The sequence below is a fragment of the Pyrus communis genome, chromosome 17 (genome assembly GCF_963583255.1).
Source record: "Pyrus communis chromosome 17, drPyrComm1.1, whole genome shotgun sequence".
In the NCBI taxonomy this organism is placed as follows: Eukaryota; Viridiplantae; Streptophyta; class Magnoliopsida; order Rosales; family Rosaceae; genus Pyrus; species Pyrus communis.
Genome location: NC_084819.1, coordinates 19,659,596 through 19,683,542, shown reverse-complemented (window position 1 = coordinate 19,683,542; position 23,947 = coordinate 19,659,596). Strand labels below are relative to the sequence as shown.

The window sequence follows — 23,947 nt, the reverse complement described above, 5'->3', positions numbered from 1 at the left end:
CTCACACTTGTTCTACCATATATAAGCAGGATTAGATTTCCAACTTTTCTTCTTCAACAACTCAAATGTACTTGAATTTGAATTTGAATGATGAATTATGTTTTAAAATGTATATCGTGTCACCTGTCTAATTTGAGTTGTTATGTGCAACTCGCGTGCTACACTTCTAGCTAAGGTGTGAGCTAGCAACGGCTATATTGCTCACACTCTCTTCGTGTTTGGCATAATAGATTGGAAGAAATCCGCTGTAGATTCTCAAGAGACGTTTTCGTTTTTGTTCACTCTTCTCTCCCTTATCTTACTCTCTGCAACTTCGAGATCATAATATATGTGATTTCAGTAGCTAAAACCAATCAAAACTCAAACTAAACCGCCTCAAATACACTAAGACGATTTATATGCTGTAATTTAATTTCAGCATTTATATTGATCTCCTTTTCCTAGTAAGCAACCATGAGTCAGGAAGGAAATTGGGTATTATAAAAGTTCAGGAGATAATCAACTAAAGTCAAAGTGTAAGGAGGAAATTGAATAATTATAAAAGTTCAAAGAATAATCGGCTAAAATTAAAGTCGGAGAGAAATTGTCTGCCAACGCATTAGGGAAGCAACCATAAGGGCATACTTGATATTTTGAGAAAAGGGTTACCCTCACCTTAGGGGGCAAAAGCGACTTTTTATATTCTTTCTATTCGCAAATTTTCCCCAAAATCGTTTTGTCATATCAAAGTTATATTCCCAATTGGGTCACAAAATTTGATTATATTTAAACTTGTGCGCCTGTTAAAAAACCGAGGGAAACCCCAACTGCAAAAAGACCTGACTTCTCTCACTCACAACTCCGACCACTAACAATGGCGGTGTCTTAACGTCTATCCGGCCTCTGCTTGTATTTCGCCGAAATCTCTCCGCCTCCCCCACCACCTTTCCCACCCACACAAGTCCTCACTTCTGTCCGCTACCAGATGATGAGAATTTCAGCATTTCAGACGGAAATTGCCCTGAGACTGAGACTCTCTCTCTCTCTCTCTCTCTCTCTCTCTCTCTCTCTCTCTCTCTCTCTCTCTCTTCCATTTCCGTGCTCTCCGAGTCGAACCCCAAATTCTCAAAGGTATTGACTTTTTGTTTGCTATATCAATTTTTTGTTTGTGATAGTGTAATGTGCTCAATTTTGGGTTTTTGTTTTGCCTAAATTTTAATTCTCAATGAATTTTTGTTAATTTGATTTGCTGATTTGATTTGATTTAACTTTATAACCCAAAATTTCTGTTGCTACCGATGACACGGGCAATAGGATTTGTGTGTATTCACTACACATAACAATTCTCAAAATACTCGTTCAACGATGATAAAAAGCTTTTAAGTTCACTTGTTTCAGATTTGCAAAAGTATGGTCTTGCACAAGTTTCTGAAATTTCAAAAAATAAGCTGCTCGGAAGTCTTCCAAACCATCCATAATCGTTACGCAACAGCATGGTCTGGCGAACATTGTACGGTTATTCTCCATTTGATCAGAACTCCACCGGTGAAAAGAAACGAGAGTATCGAAAACTCAACAGAAACTCGAAAATTCATAAATTTATAGTAAAACCACGCAACTACGAGGTTCGGATTTAACACAAAACAACCGAGTACATAACCAGTCTACCAAGTACTTATCTCTAAAGCAGGCTAGGAAATGAAAATGCTTCTCGACTCGTTTCCATCGCTTCTACGCCTTATTTTTCTCAATGAGCTTCTTAATAACATCTGCGGCATCCTGCACAGTTGCAATGGTCTGAGCGCTTTCCTCTTCCACACTGATGCCGAATTCCTCCTCAAGTCCCATCACAATCTCAACCTGGAGTGCAGCTTCACATTAGAACAAATTCAAACTACAACAAATAACAATGAAGTTTAAATACCGAAACTGTAACTACGTTAGAGAAACCAAAATGATTTCTACGTCTGAAGATTTTTAACTGCAACGAACACTGTTAAAAGTAAAGAGAATTTTGAAAGATTGCACACAAAGTAACCAATATGTCTCCTTATTCTTCACTAGTACTGCAATAGTCGTAACGATTGTGAAATGTAGTATATTTTTCTGGTTAGAAGAACTCCCTGCGAATACAGATGGAAAAAATATAAAGAAACCGGAGTAGCATGTTAATGAATGTTGAATGTACCGTATCTAGAGAATCCGCTCCAAGTTCGGAAAACTTTGACTCGCCGGTAACTGCAGAGTCGTCTGGCAATGCAAGTTGCTTCTTTACTATCTTAGACACCCTTTCCACCGCATCCGGCTTTGCCTGATGAAGGACAATTAACATTACTACAGCTCACAACGACCAGATAACTATCAAATTTTTAATTTTTACTACATTTGACTTAATTCGGGTAAACTCGAGAAACACTCAAACAATGGCAGGCTTTTCCATTAACTTTGTACAACACAAAAACAATTTTGTTTGTAACGTACACAATAGTTTATATACAAACAATTTAACACACCATAATTTAAAAATAAATTAAATAATTTAAATTTTTGAAAACCAAAGAACATACCTCCAATTTCGTTCTTCACCAATCGATAATCGTATACAACAGCTCTATAGAAAACAAATTTAATGGCGTTAGTACAAATTCACAATGAAATTTTCAAATACAAAACAAAAACGCATACCGAATACAGTAGGATAGATCGATTTAGGGAGAGATGATGAAGATTGAGATGATGGGAGTATTAGAGGATGGATTTGATAGTAATGGAAGGAGGAAGGCTGGATTTTTCTGGTGGCAGAGGCAGTTGCTGCGAAATTTGCAATTTTTACCTCTTCAGCTGAGCAATCTGATTATAAACACGAACTCTTTGTGCGACGAAACCTGCATTGTTCAAAACATATACCGTCGAAAATTGGCGCAAAATCTACCTGAATTTTTTGGCCACTTTGCGCGACGAATATTTTTGTGCGATGACAAGTTCGCCGCCTAAATGCTGAAGCGACAGAAGACATTAAATTTAAATATTTATTTGAAATTTTGAAACTTATGTAAATAAGGAGTTTATTGTCTAATTGATTAAGTAAAATAAAAAAAAAACTTAAATCAAATTAAGTTAACCAAATAAATCAAATTAACCAACTAATCAATTAAACTGAAATTTTAATTCAAATACATATTAAAGAAATAATTAAAAACATTGTCCTCAAATACACAAATATAAACATATGTTATTCGTCCACAACACTTAATTAACACTTCTACTCCACTAGTCTGTCAGGATTTCCCTGTAATTCTACGTGTCGCTAGACGTTAGGCCACCACTGCCGGTTATGCGTCCTGAACATCTCATCGATCAACTTCATCAAGCGTTGGTCCGTAACATAAATAATATAGTTACATTGTGACACAAAAAATAATTACAAATTAATCGTTATAATATACTATTTAACAAAATAATAATGATTTTACTAATTTACACTTACTGATAATTCATCCAACATAGACTTCTTCAAGTCCTCAGGCAAATTGTTCCAAGACGCCCGCTTCGTAAAACAGTTGATCCGCACTAGTACACGAATGTCGTGCATAAGCTCCACATTCGTCATCGTATTCAATCCCCTCATATCATCATAAATGATTCGCATACGTTGCGCATTTTCCTCCTTTTGAGCCTGCATCGATCTCTGGGTTTTTTTTATTTGCAGTATCTACGGAAACAAAACATAAATTTCTAAATCACAGTAAGTGATTCACCCAAAATTGTTTTTCCAAAAATATAAATATTACATCCACAGAAACTTAATTATTACCTTTCCCAAATACTTCTCCCTTGCATTGCTTAGTTGTAAGAGCAGCGGAATCGGCCATCTCACCAAAATTAAAACAAGACCTTAAGATATTTTAAATACGACAAGTTCAATGTGCACTGACCATTTCAAAGCCCTTTACTTGATAAAATCTCTCGCGTAATGTTTACGTGGGAAATTCCTCGTCATGCGACTATTTGGTGCCAAAAAACTCCTTACCCGCACTTACTTGAAGGCATTTGCACGATGAAGGTTTTTAGTCGTTGAGAAAAGGTACCTTTCGCGGAAAAATCCTTCGTAGCGTAAATTTTTCCCCATTTGACTGTCGTAGGGCAAGATTTTGGCGCTAGCAAAAAATTTGGCGCGCAAGTCATTGAGTCTTGCGGGACAAAACACTGATTCGTTGGCTAAGTTCAGTTTGCCCGACGGACAGTTTCATTGACTAACGGTTTCAGTTAGTTTTAACAAAGGACCACATCGATGTGTTAAAAAACGAGCAGAAACACATTTGCTCGACGACTGAGTGAAGGTGCCTGTCGAGGATTTCCGTCGGGCAAACACTACTTCACCAATTAGGTTTGTGCGTTCTTCTATATTCCCATTCTCCTTTCGCTGTTCCCCTCGGCGGCTGCTGTTTCTCCTTGCATCTCTCTCTCTCTTATACACAAACACCCTACACTCTCCTCCATCTCTTCCTCTCCCAATTGATTGAAGATTAGTTTATTTTTATTTGTTGATTAATTTTTTCTTCGAATGTATGATTAATTAATTTAGTAGCTATTAAAAAGGAATCATGCAAGGAGCCTAACGAGGAAGGACGCTCTACTTACCATTTGATGTATATTACAATATTATATATTATATTATATTATATTATATTATGTTCTTGAGTAGTCTTTGAGGAGACTTAAATCTAGTTAAACTTGAATGATATCTTAAGACTATTGGTGATTCATTTTCAACAAATGGTCATCATACATATTGTATAGCTAGCTACGACCGTAGGTTTAATGCAGTTATTGATATTTCCAGTAAAATCTAAATTCGTTAATAGACACTAATCATCAATTAGGTAAATGCCACTTCAACTACTTGCTATACACTTGAATTACTTTGATAATGTGAATGGAATTTACATTCTTTGATATGACAAGCGAAGTGATATAAACTTGATTACTTATAGTTTTTTACTATATATATGATTTCAAAACGAGGGTTATTATATTCAAATGATTTTAACTAGATAAACTTGATCCACTCACACTTTATTTTGTCGACCTCTCAGGACATAGTGAGAACAAAGATAATCCAGGAAGTGAAGAGTAGGCTTGACAATGAGTTTAATAATTGCATGATTGTACTCTTGATTATATATGACACTACATTATTTTGTGTTAACTGTTGTGTGAGGCTACTATCAGCTTTGGTGTAATACGATAAGGATGAGATTACATCCTCGAACATGTGTCCCCAAGTGAGGAGGTTGATGAGGTTTTCTTACTAGACTGTTTTGATTATTAATAAAGAACAGTTTGGTTCAAATTCATTCACATCATAATTATCTTACGATGGCTTTCATCACTAAGTCGGCTTGTGACGTTATCTCATGATGGGTTCATGTGATCAATTTAGTGGCGGCCAGCATATTGCGGTCTCGTAACTTGTGTTATTGGGATCAGAGTGTGTCACTGAATTTTCATGCCTAACACGTGGACAACACACAGGGTAATGCTAGGAAGACCAAATTTGGAGACTAAATTTATAAACTAAATGATGTGTCACCAATAAGAATAAGCACGTTTATCAACGAGTAAGTAATAAACCAATCATCAACTTTCATGTCCTTTAGTTTTCAAAATTGTGTCCATAAATTTAGTCTCTCTGGCCTTACTCTAATACAAATAAGGTGACGTAGAGCACGTGTGGCCGTCGAGTTTTATACATAGAGCAACCTGCTATGATACCATATAGAAATATGATTCCCTGATTTGTCTGATACAATGTGTATAATATATTTATATATAGGGTTTGACAAAACCCATATGAGACGAATTCCTAAAATAATTACTATAAAAATTTACCTTCTTGCAATTACGAAGAAGATTCTAAATTAACTAAATGTTCTAACAAGAACAAACAATTATATATTAAGCACATCTACCAAACATATTGATAGAACGTCTTGTTACTTAACAAAGAAAATAAGATGTCTGAGACTCTGAACCTTCCCAAAAGGTGAAAGTGAGCACAGAACTTGTGCGCTCGATTGATCTTGATGATGAAGATTTTGTAAGGGTTTTGAGACTTTTGGTGTCCCACATCGGGAAACACTAAAGGTTCATTGCCCTTTATATAGATTTAGTGCTTTAGTCTAGTAATTAGAACATTGATCATTTGGAAATGGATTGAAGGCTTAGGCCTTATGGTTGTGTGGATTAGGCTTGTATAATTAATTTATTAATTAAAAATGTTTTGATTAAAAGACACAACTCATTTCATAAAAAGAGTTGTGTACTTTCAAATACGTTGAACAGGTATTTGAAAGGGTGTGAAACAACCTATATATTTGTAATCACAGTATCCAAGTGAGATCATCATTTCTTCCTCTTTTTCTTCCGTACGAAAATTCCAGAGAGTAAGCACACAAAGCAAATTCGCTAGAATTCTAGAATCCAGTGCAGGTTGTAGAATTAGGTAGTTGAATTCTGGTCGAGCAGACGTTGTAGAGCCACAAGCACAAGAGTGAGACGGAAATACTGTTCGAATGACATAGCTTTTACGCTTGCCTCTACCTTCTATAATCAAGTTAGTACCAATGTTATTCTTATATTAATTTATGTATTTATTCTGTAATTTCATTCTGCACGACAAGTATTTTTGGTTAATAAATATTAGAATTTCAAGTTTTGTTTATTTATGTTATTTTTGTTTATTTCTGAATTGTTCTCCAACAAATTTTGTGTCCACTAGAAAATGTTAGAAAGGACGCTAGGATCAGAGAGAACAATAAAGGGCGAGTCGATAAGCGAGGGTGAGGGTTTACAGGTAAGTCAATGGATGTCTAGGTAGACTGGGGTTTTCATGTGATGTGTCTAGTGATTTTTTAAGAAGGATAATGCTAGGTAGCAAACTTTTAAACCAAATTTTGCAAACCAAATGATGTATCATCAATAAGAGTTAAGCATGTTAATCAACACTTAAGTAATAATCCAACCATAAACAATCGTATCATTTGGCTTACAAAATTTGGTTTGAAAATTTGGTTCCTTGGCATTATTCTTCTTAAAAGTTCAGAATTTAATATAATGGTTGGAGCGATTGCTTGAGATCTATGTTTCACTAAAGATGAAAACCAAAAGTTTTCAAAATTTTCAACTTCACTACGTACCAAACAAGTTTTTGGGTTTTAATGAAAATTATTCTTATAAATGTAAGTACAGTTGCATATAACTGAAATATATGAGACAAAGGAATTGATCATCGTCATAAAGTGCATTAAACATTGATTGAGCATTGCCCTTCTATTCCTAATGGATTTGAGCCTTGTTGACGTCACCAAAACCATGATCAGCTTGCTTAGTCTTGTTAAGCATGGCATTGGCTTCTCTCCACTTGTGGTATTTACCAAACAAGACCTCCATATCTTCAAGGGATCGACCCTGCGTTTCTGGATACAATGTATAAAAGAAGACCCAACTAAGCGCAGCAATTCCCGCGTAAAGAAAGAAGGCCCCACCAATCGTGATGGCCTTATACAATGAAATAAAAGTCATGGAGATGACCCCGCTCGTCAACCTGTTTACGGCCACCCCCATACTGCACCCTTGTGCGCGCAACTGCAACGGAAAGATCTCAGAGCTGTAGACCCACGTGATGGGTCCCAACCCAATGGAGAAAAAAGCGACTATGAATAGTACCATGGCGATGCACAACCCGACGGCCCATGGGACCTTGCTGTGGGATTGATCAACGACCGTAAGACCCACACCGAGTAGCGTAAAAGAAACTACCATTCCACCCACGCTGCTTAAAAGCAAAGCACGACGTCCGAACCGATCAACTTGAAATGTTGCCACCAAGATTGCAATGGTCTTGACAAATCCAACAGCCACGGTTGCAAGTAGCTTGTCATTGTAAGAAGTGATTCCCGCTTTCTCGAAGATCCTGGGGCTGTACAAAACCACAGAGTCTGTACCCGACACTTGTTGGAAGAAGTGGATACCAAGGGCTGCTATTAAAATGTGGCGAACGGCCGGCGTAGGGCGAATGAGCAATTCCTTCCATATACCTTCACCTTGGCTGCGTTTAGAAACCTGAACGACCTCATCCTTTGAGTCTTTGGGGATTCCTGCAGCTTCTTTAATCTCGTCTAGTCTGAGCTGCGATTCCTCTTCAGAAGATGATGTTCTATTTAGTACTCGCTTGGCGTCTCCGAGTCTCCCTTGCATGACGAGCCAGCGTGGTGACTCGGGCATGGCTAAAACGCCGAGGGCTAGAAAAACTGAGGGAATTGCGCCGATGCCGAGCATGATCCTCCAGTTCAAGTGGATTGGGAGCTTGGCTAAGGCAAAGTTGGATACGTACCCCAGTAATATACCAACGTTAACAAACACCTACATATTTTCAAAATGATCAATTCTATTAATATAAACTCCACGTGCATGCATTTGAGAGGTTTACGAAACAATAAATAGGGTGGTTCTATCTACACATCCATTAGTATTTTTCACACATCTCTTGTTAATTTCCGTCTTTTGATATTCTTTAGTTCATTTGATCTTATGGTCGGAAATTCAGAAGGTGTATGGAAAGTAAAACATGGTGTGGATAGCGCCACCCAGTAGATATTTTAGGAAAATTCTAGGGTGAGCACATTTTTATATGGCATTTGTGCACTATCTAATGTGGCAAGTGATGTGTACATGTCACATTAATTAATGAATTTATCTCATTGAACGTTGGTTGCATACATTACTTGCCACATGAGATGATACACTAATGTGCTATAAATATCTGGTGTCCTTAGCATTATTTTTTGGGTGGTGCTATTCACACGCTCTTTTTTACCATCTCACACAATCTTTCAATTTTTGGTCATCGGATCGAATGAATTGAAGAAAACCAGTGGACAAAAATTAACAATTGTGTGTGGGAGGTAAAAAGAGGTGTGTGAATAGGAATCCCCTACTTTTTACGAGGAAATTGTTAGAATATCACATTTTTTTACCATATTTTTATACCTTCGGACATGGCAAGTGATGGTTTAAATGCCACATCAATTAATGAATTTATCTTATTGAATGTTCATTGTATGCACCACGTGTTACATGAGATGATATAGAAATGTGATATAACTATATGGTCTCGCAAGCATAACTTTTTTCAAATACTTAGAGGCTTATATTTACGTAAACATATCACCCTGGCTAATAACAAAAATAGTTAGTATATTATATGATAATATAATGTGGTACTGAAAAAAACCTCAGGGAAAGATGTGAGGAAGCCACGAAACGAGGCCGGAGAGATCTCGGCGGTGTAGACAGGAGCTATCATAAGAGCATAGCCAACTCCAACTCCGGCAATGAATCTACCAAACATGAGGAAGGCGTAGTTCGGGGCAAAACCCATGAGGAGAGCTCCAATAAAGAAGATTGTTCCGGCAAGTACTATGGTGTACCGGCGTCCAATCCAGTCAGAGGTTTTACCGGCCAAGGCGGAGCCAATGAGAGAGTATATATTCAAGGTACCGTTAAGAACTTCAACTTGAACATCGCTGATATTGAGGTTTTCTTTGATGAAGAGAGACGCTCCACTCATTACACCAATATCTGTAAATAAATTTGAAATAAGCATGCGTCGTAGGTGGAGAAGTTTCTTCCAAAACAAAAAGAGTAGGAACGGAGAATGGCACATTGCAATAGTAAGATAATATTTTTAATCAAATAAGAACAAGACTGGAGAATGAGGGTATCATTAGAGAACCACAACCACTAACAATATCCATGAGTTTTAAGGAACAATTACCATAACCCAGTAAGATAGACGTCATTGAAGCCAAAACGGCACAGGCAACAGCAAACTTCTTTGTCTTGGGTTTCTTTGGGGGATCAAAGTCAGCAATACTATTCTGGGGTTGGCCGGAGACGACGTTATTTTCTGCTCTCTGGTCAGCCATCTCCATATCTATAGAGCTAGATAAATGAATTGATAGATAGATAAAGAGAGAGAGAGAGAGAGAGAGAGAATTAGATATGAGGAATGAGCTATTAATCAAGTACCATTTATACAAATTATATCCATTTGTTTGAAATGTTGTTGTTCATGGAAACAAACATCGTCATCCAATACTGTCATCAATCAACGAAGAAATTTGAATTATCTTAATTCTAGAACACAATTTAGTTAATTAGTTCTTATATACCAAAGCAACAAAATAAAAAAACTGAAATATGGTTCCATATTTAGTGTTATTTCAGGCATGCAACTATATATGCGCAAAAACTGTGTGATATTGTTCCATATATGTTACAAGCTCACCCGCCACCAGAAAATTGGGGTTGCCCTACAAAACCTTGCCCTTAGGAAATAACTAGTTCGTTGCACAAAGGTCATGAAAAAAAAATTGTGAGACAAAATAATGAAATTTGTCGCGCAACAAATGATTGTGCGTTGAAAAAAATGATTTGTCGCATTAAATGTAACAGAACAAAGAGCTTAATTTGTCGTGTGAAATACAACGAGGCAAAAGTATGTTGTCATATTGTCCTAATGGGGACGAAAATGCTGCGTTAGTAAGGCATTGCGCGACGAAACGTTTTGTTTAGTAAACATTCATGCAACAAATTGGAGTAATTTTAACATTATTTAATTGTCACAAATTTATCGTATGCGTATTACTGTTACGCGACGAATATGGTTGTGGCATTTACTGTTACACAACAAAAGGTTTTGTTGTGTAAAGTTTAATATACATATTTTTTTTTCTTTTGGGTTGTGAAAACATTTTTTAAATTAAAACAACAATTAATTTTTTTTTTAAATTAAATTGTAACAATAATTTATGAAAAAGTTAATTACAATTTTTTTTTATAATTAAATTGTAAAAATAATTAATAAATTTGTTTTATTTATAATATAAAGAAAATTGTACGTACAATTTCAAAAGTTCTTCGTATATATACATTTTGCTAAATATATACTATCTGCAATTCCCGAAAATTGTTGTTATCCACACTTTACTTTTACTACTAGCTGCAAAATTAACCCAAAAAAAGAAGGTGAAAAAAAGGCAAAGCAACAAAAATTGGTTGATCGATAATAAAAATTACTGTTAACCGTATAATTTATAATTGGTTGTCAATAAAAATTAGAACTAAATTAACTCCTCAGTGAGATTCGTTGATCACCAGCACACAACACAACTCAGTATCACAGTATATGCCTCTTATAAATTTGGTTACTTTCTAGCTAGTTATTTCCATTGGATCGCTTTGGTACTTTGGTTGCAAACCAATAGAAAATAAGCACCGTCACTCAATATTACGGTCTGGTAGTATTTCTCTTTACTTGAATGTGAGAGGTTTAGATTCGAACCTCGTGGATGGCTAATTCAATATCAAATTAGATTGCCCATTGTATGGCTTAGCCGAACCTCGTGGATGAGAATTTCAGCATTTCAGGCGGAAATTGCCCTGAGACTGAGACTCTCTCTCTCTCTCTCTCTCTCTCTCTCTCTCTCTCTCTTCCATTTCCGTGCTCTCCGAGTCGAACCCCAAATTCTCAAAGGTATTGACTTTTTGTTTGCTATATCAATTTTTTGTTTGTGATAGTGTAATGTGCTCAATTTTGGGTTTTTGTTTTGCCTAAATTTTAATTCTCAATGAATTTTTGTTAATTTGATTTGCTGATTTGATTTGATTTAACTTTGTAACCCAAAATTTGTGTTGCTACCGATGACACGGCAATAGGATTTGTGTCTATTCACTACACATAACAATTCTCAAAATACTCGTTCAACGATGATAAAAAGCTTTTAAGTTCACTTGTTTCAGATTTGCAACAGTATGGTCTTGCACAAGTTTCTGAAATTTCAAAAAATAAGCTGCTCGGAAAGTGTTCCAAACCATCCATAATCGTTACGCAACAGCATGGTCTGGCGAACATTGTACGGTTATTCTCCATTTGATCAGAACTCCACCGGTGAAAAGAAACGAGAGTATCGAAAACTCAACAGAAACTCGAAAATTCCTAAATTTATAGTAAAACCACGGAACTACGAGGTTCGGATTTAACACAAAACAACCCAGTACATAACCAGTCTACCAAGTACTTATCTCTAAAGCAGGCTAGGAAATGAAAATGCTTCTCGACTCGTTTCCATCGCTTCTACGCCTTATTTTTCTCAATGAGCTTCTCAATAACATCTGCGGCATCCTGCACAGTTGCAATGGTCTGAGCGCTTTCCTCTTCCACACTGATGCCGAATTCCTCCTCAAGTCCCATCACAATCTCAACCTGGAGTGCAGCTTCACATTAGAACACATTCAAACTACAACAAATAACAATGAAGTTTAAATACCGAAACTGTAACTACGGTAGAGAAACCAAAATGATTTCTACGTCTGAAGATTTTAACTGCAACGAACACTGTTAAAAGTAAAGTGAATTTTGAAAGATTGCACACAAAATAACCAATATGTCTCCTTATTCTTCACTAGTACTGCAATAGTCGTAACTACTGTGAAATGTAGTATATTTTTTCTGGTTAGAAGAACTCCCTGCGAATACGGATGGAAAAAATATAAAGAAACCGGAGTAGCATGTTAATGAATGTTGAATGTACCGTATCTAGAGAATCAGCTCCAAGTTCGGAAAACTTTGACTCGCCGGTAACTGCAGAGTCATCTGGCAATGCAAGTTGCTTCTTTACTATCTTAGACACCTTTTCCACCGTATCCGGCTTTGCCTGATGAAGGACAATTAACATTACTACAGCTCACAACTACCAGATAACTATCAAAGTTTTAATTTTTACTCCATTTGACTTAATTCGGGTAAACTCAAGAAACACTCTAACAATGGCAGGCTTTTCCATTCCGGACATAAAAACACTTATCCCTACAGCTACATGCCTACAAAATAGTGTTCACAATTCACATCAATCCGAGCTTTAAACTGTTACATCGTAAGTATAAAGCTCGGATTGATCGTGCATCCAATCTAAACCTTTAAGACTGAAACTTTCGACACTTCCAATGAAACCCCAGGATATTGTGAATGCAAAATTCAAACTGTAAAAATCATAACAAACAACAAGAGCACTTCAAACAAACACATACAGCGCAGGAAACGCGAAGCCGGGCCGAACGTTGTTGCAGCCCGAAAGAGAGGGAACTTCTTCCATAGCCAGCAAGTGAAACTGATCTCAAACCGTTAGCCCTGGATAATGCCTGTTCAAAGATGAATTGTTCAATAAAATTCAAATAAAAAATTCAGTAAAATGCGAATTGTTCATGCATTTTTTCAATACCCATGAAAACATGGGCAATTGGGTACAATTTCAAATGTAGCATTATATATGTAAAATCACAGAATTCCAACACCAACCCAATAAAGCTATATAATCGAGAAAAACAATACCAACATAATTAACTTTCACTGCAATTAAAAACTAAAACTAAAAGCATGTAAAGTACAACAACAACAAAGCTTTTTCGTATTAAGCGAGATCGGCTATATGATTCTTTAGAACGGCTATATGATTCTTTAGAACGATATTGCGCTCGGTTCGTAAAAGCATATAAAGAAAACTGTAAAAAATAAATATGATCAAAATTGTAAATTACAGTGTAATTAAAGAAATGGGTTTACGAGATTTTGGTGGAACTGCTGGGGGGAGGAGCGGATGAGGGAGATCGAAGAAGCTCCGGTGACGGCGGCCATTGGTGGAGCTACGGCGAGACCGAATTAGAAGGAGAGGGAGAGACTGAGACGGCGAGACCAAGGAGAGGAGTAGTGTGAGAAAGAGAGGGTCGTTTGCAGGTGGGTATTTATGGAACAGGGAGAAGGATTCTGTGACTGACACGTGTATGTGACAGAAGGCAGGAGAGAGTGACTGCTGAAATGGTCACTGACTCATCATGGACGGACGGTACAATGCTTTCGACTTAATGGGCCTGAAAAAGTTGGCTGTTTTCTTGAATTTACGACGTGAAATGTCGAAGAACTCTTTAAAATAAAATTAATGAAAAATGGTTGAAAATTTTGAATATTAACAATAAAAATAAAATAAAGAGTAAAATGAATAGTATCAGGATTGATTTTTTAGTGTAAAAATATGGTTTTTCGTTAAAATAAACAGTTACCAGGAATTTTTTGTTAAAGTTCCCCTCTTTAAAAAGTAGGAATTTTTATGACTTTTCAGTTTATTTATAATTTAACGTTAATTTTTGTGTCAAAATCATAAGGTGACAGAATTTCACTTTTAAAAGAATACCGCTAGCATTTCTCATTTCTGATTTCTTTTCCAGAATTTCAACTTATGACTTAAAAACTTTCCCTGTTGTTTGTGACGTTTTTTGAAATGGCAAAAAGCATTTTTCAACAATCTAAGACCTGGTTTGGTACTGAGGTGATTCTGAAAAAAACTGGTATCAAAAAAAGCTGGGAGTTGTTTTTGTGTTTGGTAAACATTCAACTTCAGCTTTTTTTCACAGTTTTGGGTGAAAAAAAGCCAAAAACAAGAAGCTGCAAAACCTAGCTTTGAAAAATCGGCTTTTTTTCACATCTATTTTACATAAAAGTTTACCAAACACTATAATACTGTTTTTTTTTTTTTCAAAAACACTTTTACAAAAAAGTTTACCAAACACTCTGCTGCTTTATTTCACATCCGCTTATTCTCATAGCACAGCAAAATCAGCTTTTTTTCAAAGCACAGCAATACCAAACCAACCCTAAAGTGCTTCGAACTATTTTTTTTTTTAATGGTCAATATTAATTATGAGTTGTAGAAGCACATTTTAGGTGTTTCTTTTTGAAGCACTTTCAAATATTTTTTTAGTAAACACTTGAGTTGTTTTTAAATTTAACTATTTAAGCACTTGTGAACAAATATGCTTCCACATGAGCGGTCTCAAATAAACTCTAAAATACATAGTTTCTTTTCGAACTAATGATTTAAAAGTAGAAACATTTGTCACCTAGTACTACAGTTTAGTGGTATTTCTCTTCACTTGTAAGTGAAATATCTTAGGTTCGATTATCGCCAAAGATATATATATCACTCGTTAAAAAAATGTAATTATTTAAATTTGAATTCTCTTTGAATAAATCTTCAAAAAAACTATGTAAATTTTGAATTATTATAAATAAAATATATATATATAGAAAAGTATGAGCTTTGAATTTTTAATTTGGTTAACTTTGAATGAGCATGAAATTCGGATGGGATAATTCAAGGTGCAACAAATTCTTCTTGGTCTACTCTTTGCATGACCAAATTATTTGGAAAAAGCAAACCATCTTAAGAAAAGATGCCGAGTCTCTTCGGGCGTATGGTAATTTTGATCTTGGTGCTATGGATCTTGAACCTTCTCACATCCCAACTTTGTTGGCTGATTTCATACGAAACCCCAATTAATGGTGGTCTTCCATTTAATCAATTAGTATTTATTTGGTTTAATTCGACTTGATTGTGCGTAAAGTTTGAAGGAGAGTGTTACCAACCTTCTCTCTTATCTTTTTATTTCAATTTTCTCATTATTTCTCATGTCACATGTATTCTGCTAGCACTTAAAATTAAAATTTAATTACTTTTAACTAAATTATACTAAAATGATAATTTGTCTACCAAAAAGAAACTAAATTTTTAGTTTTAACGGCTAGTGAAGTGCACATTGTATTAAAAGAAATGAGATGGTTAAAACTTAAAATGACAAAGTAAGTGAGAATGGAATATGTTTGCTCAGCTACCTTAAGTGATGATAATGATTACCAACCTATTTATTATCGTTGAATGTATTTAAATTTCTAGATCTGTCTAGTGAGTAAACGCAAATATCAAAATTTAAATTCATCAAATGATAATAAGTATCACCACCACTTGAAGGCGGTGAGTTAAACCGACCCAAAAAATAGACTTGTTGGAGTTTGGACATGCCAATAGCGAAAAAGCAACTTGCCAGGTTGTACATTCTAGTCTTAGCTAGGGATGGGCAAAATACCCACAGATATGGGTAATCGTGGTTACCCGCCCATTTAAATTTCATGGTTACAGTTATGGGTAACCGTTTAAATAAATAAACGGTTATAGTTAAATAGGTATGCAATTATAGGTATGGTTAACCGTTTATAAACGGTTATAGATATGAGTATAACCGTTTAGGCAATTACCCAACGGGTAAACGGTTATAGGTAAATAATCGCGGTTACCGACCCACCATAACCTTTGCTCATCCCTAATCTCGGCCCTGATGTTTTTCCTTGGGCCTGTTTGTTTGTTTGGGCTCCCGCCTCATTTCAACCCTACCCAATGGAGTAAATAATAAAAAACAGGATTCGGTATAACTCAACCCAGTGGAGCAAGCAAGGCGGAGTAGCCCACCATCCAAACGGCGGGTACAACTAACGCACACCAGCACCCAACAGGATCTTTTGGTGAGAATCTCAAATATTCATGAATTATGTTCATTCATCGTATATCATACGATTAGTTTTTATTAAATATTTTTGTTTAATTTTAAATAAAAATATTTAAAATAATTTATGACGATACGATATACAATAAACAAATACGATTTACGAATTTCCAGAATTCTGACAAAAATGACCCGGTGAGAATACGAATTCCACCAGCAGCAATACTGCTTCGTGTTAGTTGCCCATCACTTCCTTCTCACCGTCAATATATTATTAAGCTCCCGCTGTACTGTTTCAGGCCACCAAACACACAAACACATCCTTCTCTCTCCTCCCTCTCCCCTCTCTCTTTCTCTCTCTAGAATCCACTACTTGAGATCCTACTTGGATTTATCGATTCCATCAAATCACCTTTCCATCCTTATTCTGTCGATTATATTATATTATTCATCCAAACGCGGCCTTTCCCAATTCCTCTCCGGTTCTCCCTCGGTAAACGCTTCCTCAACCTCCTTCCCCCCTCTCTCTGATCGAAACGTCGTCGTTTCCCGAAGTCCATCTCCACTGAACGCGTTTTGACGATCCGAGTGAGTGAGAAGCGAGTCAACTCTCTCTCTCTAAGCGGCGTTATTGATTTTGTATTTTGATTTTTATCCGGTCTGTGTCTGTTTGGTTGCTGAGAAAAAAGCAGAGTGCGGGAAAATGGAAGTTGATTGAATTTGATTTTCCCGACAGATTTTATCACGATTCTCTTCTTTTTGTTTTGGGATCTAGTGCTCGAAAACTTTTTCGCAACTTTTCTATAAAAATTATTCTACTGGGTCCCGACGATTCGATAATTTCAATCATATTCGTAATCGATTAGTAAAGTTTTTGTTTCTGAGATTTTCTCAGCAACCAAACAGCCGGTCAGTCACTAATATACACGATCATATACGCATACAGATACATCATACGTGTTTCTAATTTCTAAATATTTACATTGTTACATTTGTATGCAGTAACAATGAACACGCAGCTGTTGGAGATTCAACCAAACGAATTGAAGTTCTTGTGTAAGTTCGTCGATGGCAGACTAATCATTTTCTTTGTGATTTAGTGTGTATTCGATCACTGCTACAATAATCGCTGTTTGAAAATTTGTTACGTTTTGGTGTTGCTGGATCAGCTGATTTCATGCTATTGAATTTTTTCTAGTTCTTTTTGTATCGAAAAGAACATCGATTTTGAAACTATGAATACTGAACAGACTGATTCAAATTCGTATTAGGTAGGTTAGGCTTTGTTTGCTGATTGCTTTTGAATTGTAAACTGATTGCGAAATTGTTTTTGTAGTTGAATTGAAGAAGCAAAGCTCATGCTCGATTCGGCTTACCAACCTGACCGACAGCTATGTTGCTTTTAAGGTGCATATTGCATTTTGTTTGTTTATCAAATTAGTGAAAACTGCTTTTGTGTATTTCGCTGAGTCTGATCAAATTTTAGTTGGATTGTAATTTGGCAATGACATTTGCAGGTTAAGACTACGTCCCCTAAGAAATACTGTGTCCGCCCAAATGTTGGTGTTGTCTTACCGAAATCAACTTCTGAGTTTTCGGGTATGCTTTTTCATGTATCTCGTTTGGTACGTTTTGAGCATGTGTTAATGTTTGATTGTTCATGTAAGCATTACTTCATCAGTATGTAGAAAAGCATGAAGTTTGACGTTTAAGTTCCACTTCTGAATTTTCGGTTTAAGATGACAGGAGAAAACCAGATCATTATATTCTATATTGCACATTGACATTTTTAATATACGCTGTCTCCTCGTGGATGGAATAGCTTAGCTACTATAAGGTTTTCCAGTTGCTTTTACATGCTTTAGGCATCATTTTTTTTGGCACATGATTCAATCACAATGTAACGACATCATTTCTTTGGTTTTAGATTGCATTTAACTTTCTAATTGTTTTCTTCTTTACTGGGTCTTGTTATAACCATTTAAATTTTGTCAACATAGTTACAATGCAAGCACCACAAACTGGTATGGTAGATATGGAATGCAAAGATAAGTTTTTAATCCAGAGCACGATTGTTTCTTCTCGGACAACTGATGAGGATATTACCGCTAGCATGGTAAGTCTTGGTAGTTAATTTTGGTCTGGAGATTTTGTATTGATTTCTCATTGTTTACATATTACATTCACAGTTTTCTAAAGACGGTGGCAAGTACATTGAAGAGAAAAAGCTAAGAGTAACCCTCTTTAGTCCACCCAATTCCCCAATGCTGTCACCAATGAAGGTAGACTTGAAGCAGGGGCTCGGCTATGAACATTCAGTTCTAAAAGATCAATTTGGTGGAGTTGAAATCCTCCCTTCGCTGAACCAGGTTAGAGAATCTATTCTTATTTGGCAATGTTTGATTCTCTTCCTCTCTATCCCCCTCCCTCTTCCCCTCCCTTTCCTTCCTTCCCATGTGCTTGCTTTCTGTATGTATTGATCCATCATGCTCACTTTCTCCAAGTGCCTTGCATTATCGCTTAAACAGCATATTTACATAACGATGACTGACAACTCAGCGTAGTAGAAAACTTTCAGGAAATCCGAATAATTTCTTGGTATACTGTTATGTGGTTCAAGAACACCATGCAAAATCATTTTGTGGTTCTTATTTTGGACCAGGTTACTAAGGATGTGAAGTTTGCGGCTACTAATGAGATGCGAAAGCCATCAACGGATACTCATGAGAAGCCAAAACCATCAAAGGATGTAGAGTTGAAACCAGGAAAAGACTTTGAATTGAAACCAGAAAAAGATTTTGAGTTGAAACCAGAAAAAGATGTGGAGTTGAAGCCAGCAAAATATGAGGCATTGGAACCAGAAAAAGAGGCTGAGTTGAAACCAGTAAAAGATGTGGAACTAAAATCAGCAAAGGATGTGGAGTTGAAACCAGTAAAAGATGTGGAACTAAAATCAGCAAAGGATGTGGAGTTGAAACCCGAAAAAGAGGTCGAGTTGAAACCCGAAAAAGAGGTCGAGTTGAAACCCGAAAAAGAGGCGGAGTTGAAACCTGTAAATGACGTGGAACTAAAATCAGCAAAGGATGTGGAGTTGAAACCGCCAAACGTTACGGAGTTGAAACTAGAAAAAGATGTGGAGTTGAATGCAACAAAGATTGTGGAAGATTTGAAGTTAGTGAAGGATATCCAAGAGATGAAATCAAAGCTAAATGCACTTGAATTAAAGCTGAGCCAGGTTTTGGTCTTTAGCAGAATTTTGTTTCGAAACATATGATATTATTGCGGTTACGTTGCCTGTAGAAACTGACCTCTAGCAGTGTTCCTCTACATTATGCGAAGAGTTTAGTTATTGGTTATACACTACACGAACAGTTCTCAAAATGCAATCTTACAAGTTTTCCGTTCTTTATAACTTTGAGTTAATTGGCGTTTTTCAGGCTGAAGTTACTATTTCAAAGCTAACAGAGGAGAGGAGTTCAAGCATTCAAGAGACGAGAAATATACAGCAGCAATTAGTAATTTCTTGCGCCCCTTCCGTTTTCTATTCTCGCAACTCTTGTTGTTTGTCTACCGATGAACAATGATATGAGCTTAAATGTTATGAATCGATTATGAAGTTTTATTTTGGGTTTGTTTGTCGTAATTTTCATACTACTGTGCTAATTTCTTTAACTCCGCACACTCGTGTTTGCAGTTATTAAGACTTACTAATGATTGCAGGCACAACTGGGTATAAGAGGTGTGGATGTGAAAGTAGTCCAAGTCGGATTTCCTCTCCTCTTTGTTTGTATGGTGGCGATCATGAGCGTTGCTATCGGATACTGTATACACCCTTGAAGAACATGTGCATGAAGCTAGAACCATCGGTGCCAGTTAGATGTGTACAGATGAAGTTTATAGGGGACAGTCTAGCCAAATTTAATCACAGTAGAGACATTAGATACACACATTTTCTTGTTTCCGATAAGGTATGTACTTGTTTTCAAGGCATGGTGTTTTGAAGGAACTACCTTTACCCTTAAAGAATTTAAAACATTAAAAAATAAAATAGATTAGGGTGCGTGGGGAGCAAAGTTTTCTGAACTTTATGCCATGTTTAGTTTCTGTCCATGAACTCTCATATTAGTTTTCTTCGTCCTTAAACTTAAACTTTGCGTTGTATGAGTAGTCCTTCCGTCAAATCTGGTGGGATGGGTTTCAGAGAGGGTGGTGCAGGTGCTTGAACCTCGCCTAGCTCTTTAGTTCTTGACATTTTTGGCCTTCCGGGTTGCTTTTTGGTAACATCTTTGAAAACCTTCACGAGACTACACTTATCCCATCAAGATAGTGTATAGATTTAAAAAGCTTGTTAGTTATTTTAATTTCACTATAATATCCGTGTATGTTAAAGCAGTTAAACACAAAAATCCTATTGTGTAATATTAGTAGTGTCCAATAAGAGTGCATACTTGCATGAAATTATTTAGCTTGTGAGGTTATTTTTTTTAGTTGTCAAAAGCTTGTAAGGTTATTATGTGGTGTATATTTTTGGTATGCTATGCCTTTTTATTCCATATTTGTCCCTAATAGTAATATATATTAATTACGACCATCTCCAAAGGAGATGTGTCAAACTTTAAACATAAAATTTAAATTTAAAGGCTTATGTCCACTTTTTGATATGTGAAATTTAAACTATTATTTTATTGAATTATTTCTTTCTTATTTTGATAGCAACTTCAAATCTTTAGTGATTAATAAATGATTTTTACTATTTTTATTATTATTATATTTTTAAAAATACTTATTAAAAGTAAATAATGTAATAAATTATAGTTTAAATTTGACATATCGGATGGAGAATAAAATTTAAAAAAAAAAATTCAAAGTGTCACATAAGCTTTGGAGATGCACTATGTGCCTTTTTTTTATTCCAGATGAGTGAAATGTCACACAATCAAATTTGAAGGTAAGAAAAAGGTTCAATCGATATGAAAAAAATGTGCTGTCAATTAATTTTCTAATTATTTTATTGTGTGCATCCTATTAATGCATCAATTGTAAATCTTAAAAATTATTTTTATCGATTTCATTTTCAACGTGAGTCCTACAAATATCATTTATAAAAAATAAAAAAAATATTAGAAAAAGAGAAAATCTGACATTGGTACCTCAATAATCAAATTAATATTTGACATTTATCTTTGCTCAAAGAGTTCAAAATTAAAAGTTCTAGAATTTATGAGAAAATTCATCAATACATGAATTCGTGGATATACCATCAATATATGAAAATATGGAATTAAATCTTACAATAAACCAAAAGATTCAAACTCTGTGTAAAGACATGAAACCAAGAGAAAAATCAACGGTAACCAATTTATCGGTATATGAATTCGTGGATTTACTGTCAAGTGTTACAAATTAATTTAATTAGAGCGTATTTGGTACTCTACTTGAATTCAACTTTTTAAACTTAAAAACAATTTTCAAGTTTTAAGTCTTAAAAACTTGTTTGGTATGATTATTTTAAAAAACTGAACTCAAGTCTAACTAAAAAATATAGTCTATTATCTAAAAACACAAAAAATGAGTTTTTAGAGTTTTTAAACTTAAAACTCATTCCTTTCTTTTCTCTTCATCCTCCCCTCTCATTCCAAATCTCTCTCTCTCTCTCTCTTCTTCTTCTTTCTCTCTCCCCCTTCTCTTATTTTTTTTTTTACTTTTTCGTCTCTCCTCCAATTCGCTCTCTTTATTCTTTCGGTTTTTTCTCTCACTCTTCTTCCTCTCTATCTCCTCCGATTCTCTCACTTCTTTCTTTTTCCTCCAATCATCTCTTACTTTCTTTCCTCCTCTCTCCTCTTTCTCTCTTGACCCCTTTTTTTTGGATCTCTTTGTCCAGTTTAAGTTGTAAGATTTAAAAATTTTAAATCGCATACCAAACAAGTTTTTGAGTTTTAAAGAAAATTGTTTCAAGAAAATTTCTTAAGAAATGTTTTGAGAAATTATAAAAAATTTCAAATAGGATACCAAACAAGCCTTTAGTTTTTTTTTTTTTTTGGTCAAAATTAATTAGTTCATTTACAATTTGGCCACAAAAAAAAATTCATGTACGTTTTAATTAGTATTTTAAATTATGTGTAAATTATGCAATCACGTAATTTAAAATATTATGACAGATATAAAAGTTTATTATTTACCATATCCAGAAGATTTTTTCAGTTAATTAGTATTTTAAATTATGTGTAAATTATGCAATCACATAATTTAAAATATTATGACAGATGTAAAAGTTTATTATTTACCATATCCAGAAGATTTTTTTCAGTTATTGACATGTCTTTTGATAAGATAATGACGACCCTTTCACTATAAATATTGTACATCATTTTCATTTGCACTACAAACTACATTACCGATTGTAATATTTGGATTACGAGGAGAGAAACATGGAGAAATCCACACTCACATTGGCTTTCTTGGTCGCCTTCCTAGTCGTTATCTCTGGTATCTCTCACATTGCGTTATGTTTGTTACAGCCAACACCATTTAGTGGTATAAATGTTTGTTGTTCTTGTTATTGAAATTTGTATTGATTGGCAGGTTTTTCAAACGAAATTGAAGCAGCAAGAAACACAAAGGAGGTTGCAAGTTTGCCATCTTTCAGAGCGTTGGAAGGTCAAAAGAAGCCACAGCTAGTGCCGATGGAGGGTGGTGGCTGCATTTTTTGGTGGGACTGTAGTAAGATATGCCCTCCAGGATGCGACGTTGGAGTTTGTGATCGTGGACATTGCCGTTGTACTTGTACCTGAACAAATCGATATCTTTCGAATTTTCTGTGGAGTAAAGACGATAGAAAATTTCATTAAATTCGAAAAGAAAAAAGAAAGTGTTTAAATCACATGCTACAATATTAAATAACAATTCCAACTCAAAACGATCTCTTCTATGAAGGCCGTCTTTTCTCGAAACAAAAATTAACGTAGCTATTCCAACTGAACTCGCACAGTCAAGTTTCTTTCAGAATTTCAATTATATTCATTGTTACTTTTAACATATTTAAGCAATATTTCTTTTATACAATAGTTAGAGATTGAACTATGTCACATAATGAATCAACAATAATAATTACGTATCAAGCTCACTATCCATGAAAGTCAAACTTAACTTCTCTCACTTGTAAATCAATTGTAAGCAGAGAGAAATAACGGAGTTAATGACAAATAAGTTCAATTGAGTGCAAAACAAAGAAAGAAAAAGTATATGACAATTGCGTAACCATATAAAATATGATGGCGAAAATTGTAATATACATGAATTTGGACTATATGCACTGAGCCGATAACCCGAACAAAAGGAAAATAAAAATCAATTTTGAAAGGAAAAAATTATGCTACCAATTAGTTCATGTGCATTTTATTTTTCTTTAAAAAGGAACCAGCTAGTTGTGAAGTCCCAAAAGTTCAACATTTTAGGAGCCGAGATGACGCACAGAGTCATTTCAGGCTTTCAGCCTACCAAATTAGTTCATGTGCAT

General features: G+C 35.3%; 3 protein-coding genes across 6 annotated transcripts; 1 reads left to right on the top strand and 2 right to left on the bottom strand.

Moving 5' to 3' along the window:
* Positions 1-7,197: 7,197 nt before the first annotated feature.
* Positions 7,198-9,974, bottom strand: LOC137722418 (putative polyol transporter 1). Its single transcript, XM_068461413.1, has 3 exons — positions 9,818-9,974; positions 9,275-9,621; positions 7,198-8,403 (listed from the first exon to the last, which is right to left on the bottom strand). Exons 1-3 carry the CDS (start codon positions 9,972-9,974, stop codon positions 7,318-7,320), a joined length of 1,590 nt encoding a protein of 529 aa, XP_068317514.1. The 3' UTR covers positions 7,198-7,317.
* Positions 9,975-12,026: 2,052 nt separating this feature from the next.
* Positions 12,027-13,814, bottom strand: LOC137722420 (acyl carrier protein 1, chloroplastic-like). Its single transcript, XM_068461417.1, has 4 exons — positions 13,664-13,814; positions 13,132-13,242; positions 12,636-12,758; positions 12,027-12,307 (listed from the first exon to the last, which is right to left on the bottom strand). The coding sequence occupies exons 1-4, from the start codon at positions 13,733-13,735 to the stop codon at positions 12,179-12,181; spliced, it is 435 nt and encodes a 144-aa protein (XP_068317518.1). The 5' UTR covers positions 13,736-13,814; the 3' UTR covers positions 12,027-12,178.
* Positions 13,815-16,743: 2,929 nt separating this feature from the next.
* Positions 16,744-23,218, top strand: LOC137722419 (vesicle-associated protein 2-2-like). Of its 4 annotated transcripts, XR_011066762.1 has the most exons (10): positions 16,744-17,019; positions 17,434-17,487; positions 17,768-17,838; positions 17,949-18,030; positions 18,432-18,547; positions 18,621-18,800; positions 19,094-19,666; positions 19,869-19,946; positions 20,152-20,399; positions 23,014-23,218. XR_011066762.1 is itself a non-coding variant. In XM_068461414.1 (9 exons), exons 2-9 carry the CDS (start codon positions 17,439-17,441, stop codon positions 20,266-20,268), a joined length of 1,266 nt encoding a protein of 421 aa, XP_068317515.1. In that variant the 5' UTR covers positions 16,744-17,019; positions 17,434-17,438; the 3' UTR covers positions 20,269-20,514. The 4 variants fall into 4 exon arrangements, 3 of the variants coding, with proteins under 3 accessions (XP_068317515.1, XP_068317516.1, XP_068317517.1); XM_068461414.1 differs by lacking the exon at positions 23,014-23,218 and having other exon boundaries at positions 20,152-20,514; XM_068461415.1 differs by lacking the exons at positions 16,744-17,019; positions 23,014-23,218 and adding an exon at positions 17,111-17,340 and having other exon boundaries at positions 20,152-20,514.
* The last annotated feature ends 729 nt before the right edge of the window (positions 23,219-23,947 follow it).

Excerpts from the sequence above, each read along its gene's own strand:
- LOC137722418 (XM_068461413.1), bottom strand. The coding sequence starts at position 9,974 with ATGGAGATGGCTGACCAGAGAGCAGAAAATAACGTCGTCTCCGGCCAA. Across the intron at positions 9,622-9,817 it reads GTCTATCTTACTGGGTTATG|ATATTGGTGTAATGAGTGGA; the intron begins GTAATTGTTCCT and ends ATTTATTTACAG. Across the intron at positions 8,404-9,274 it reads TCCTCACATCTTTCCCTGAG|GTGTTTGTTAACGTTGGTAT; the intron begins GTTTTTTTCAGT and ends GAAAATATGTAG.
- LOC137722420 (XM_068461417.1), bottom strand. The coding sequence starts at position 13,735 with ATGGCCGCCGTCACCGGAGCTTCTTCGATCTCCCTCATCCGCTCCTCC. Across the intron at positions 12,759-13,131 it reads GGCTTCGCGTTTCCTGCGCT|GCAAAGCCGGATACGGTGGA; the intron begins GTATGTGTTTGT and ends GTCCTTCATCAG. Across the intron at positions 12,308-12,635 it reads GAGCTGATTCTCTAGATACG|GTTGAGATTGTGATGGGACT; the intron begins GTACATTCAACA and ends GCTGCACTCCAG.
- LOC137722419 (XM_068461414.1), top strand. The coding sequence starts at position 17,439 with ATGAACACGCAGCTGTTGGAGATTCAACCAAACGAATTGAAGTTCTTG. Across the intron at positions 18,031-18,431 it reads ATCAACTTCTGAGTTTTCGG|TTACAATGCAAGCACCACAA; the intron begins GTATGCTTTTTC and ends TTGTCAACATAG. Across the intron at positions 18,801-19,093 it reads TCCTCCCTTCGCTGAACCAG|GTTACTAAGGATGTGAAGTT; the intron begins GTTAGAGAATCT and ends ATTTTGGACCAG.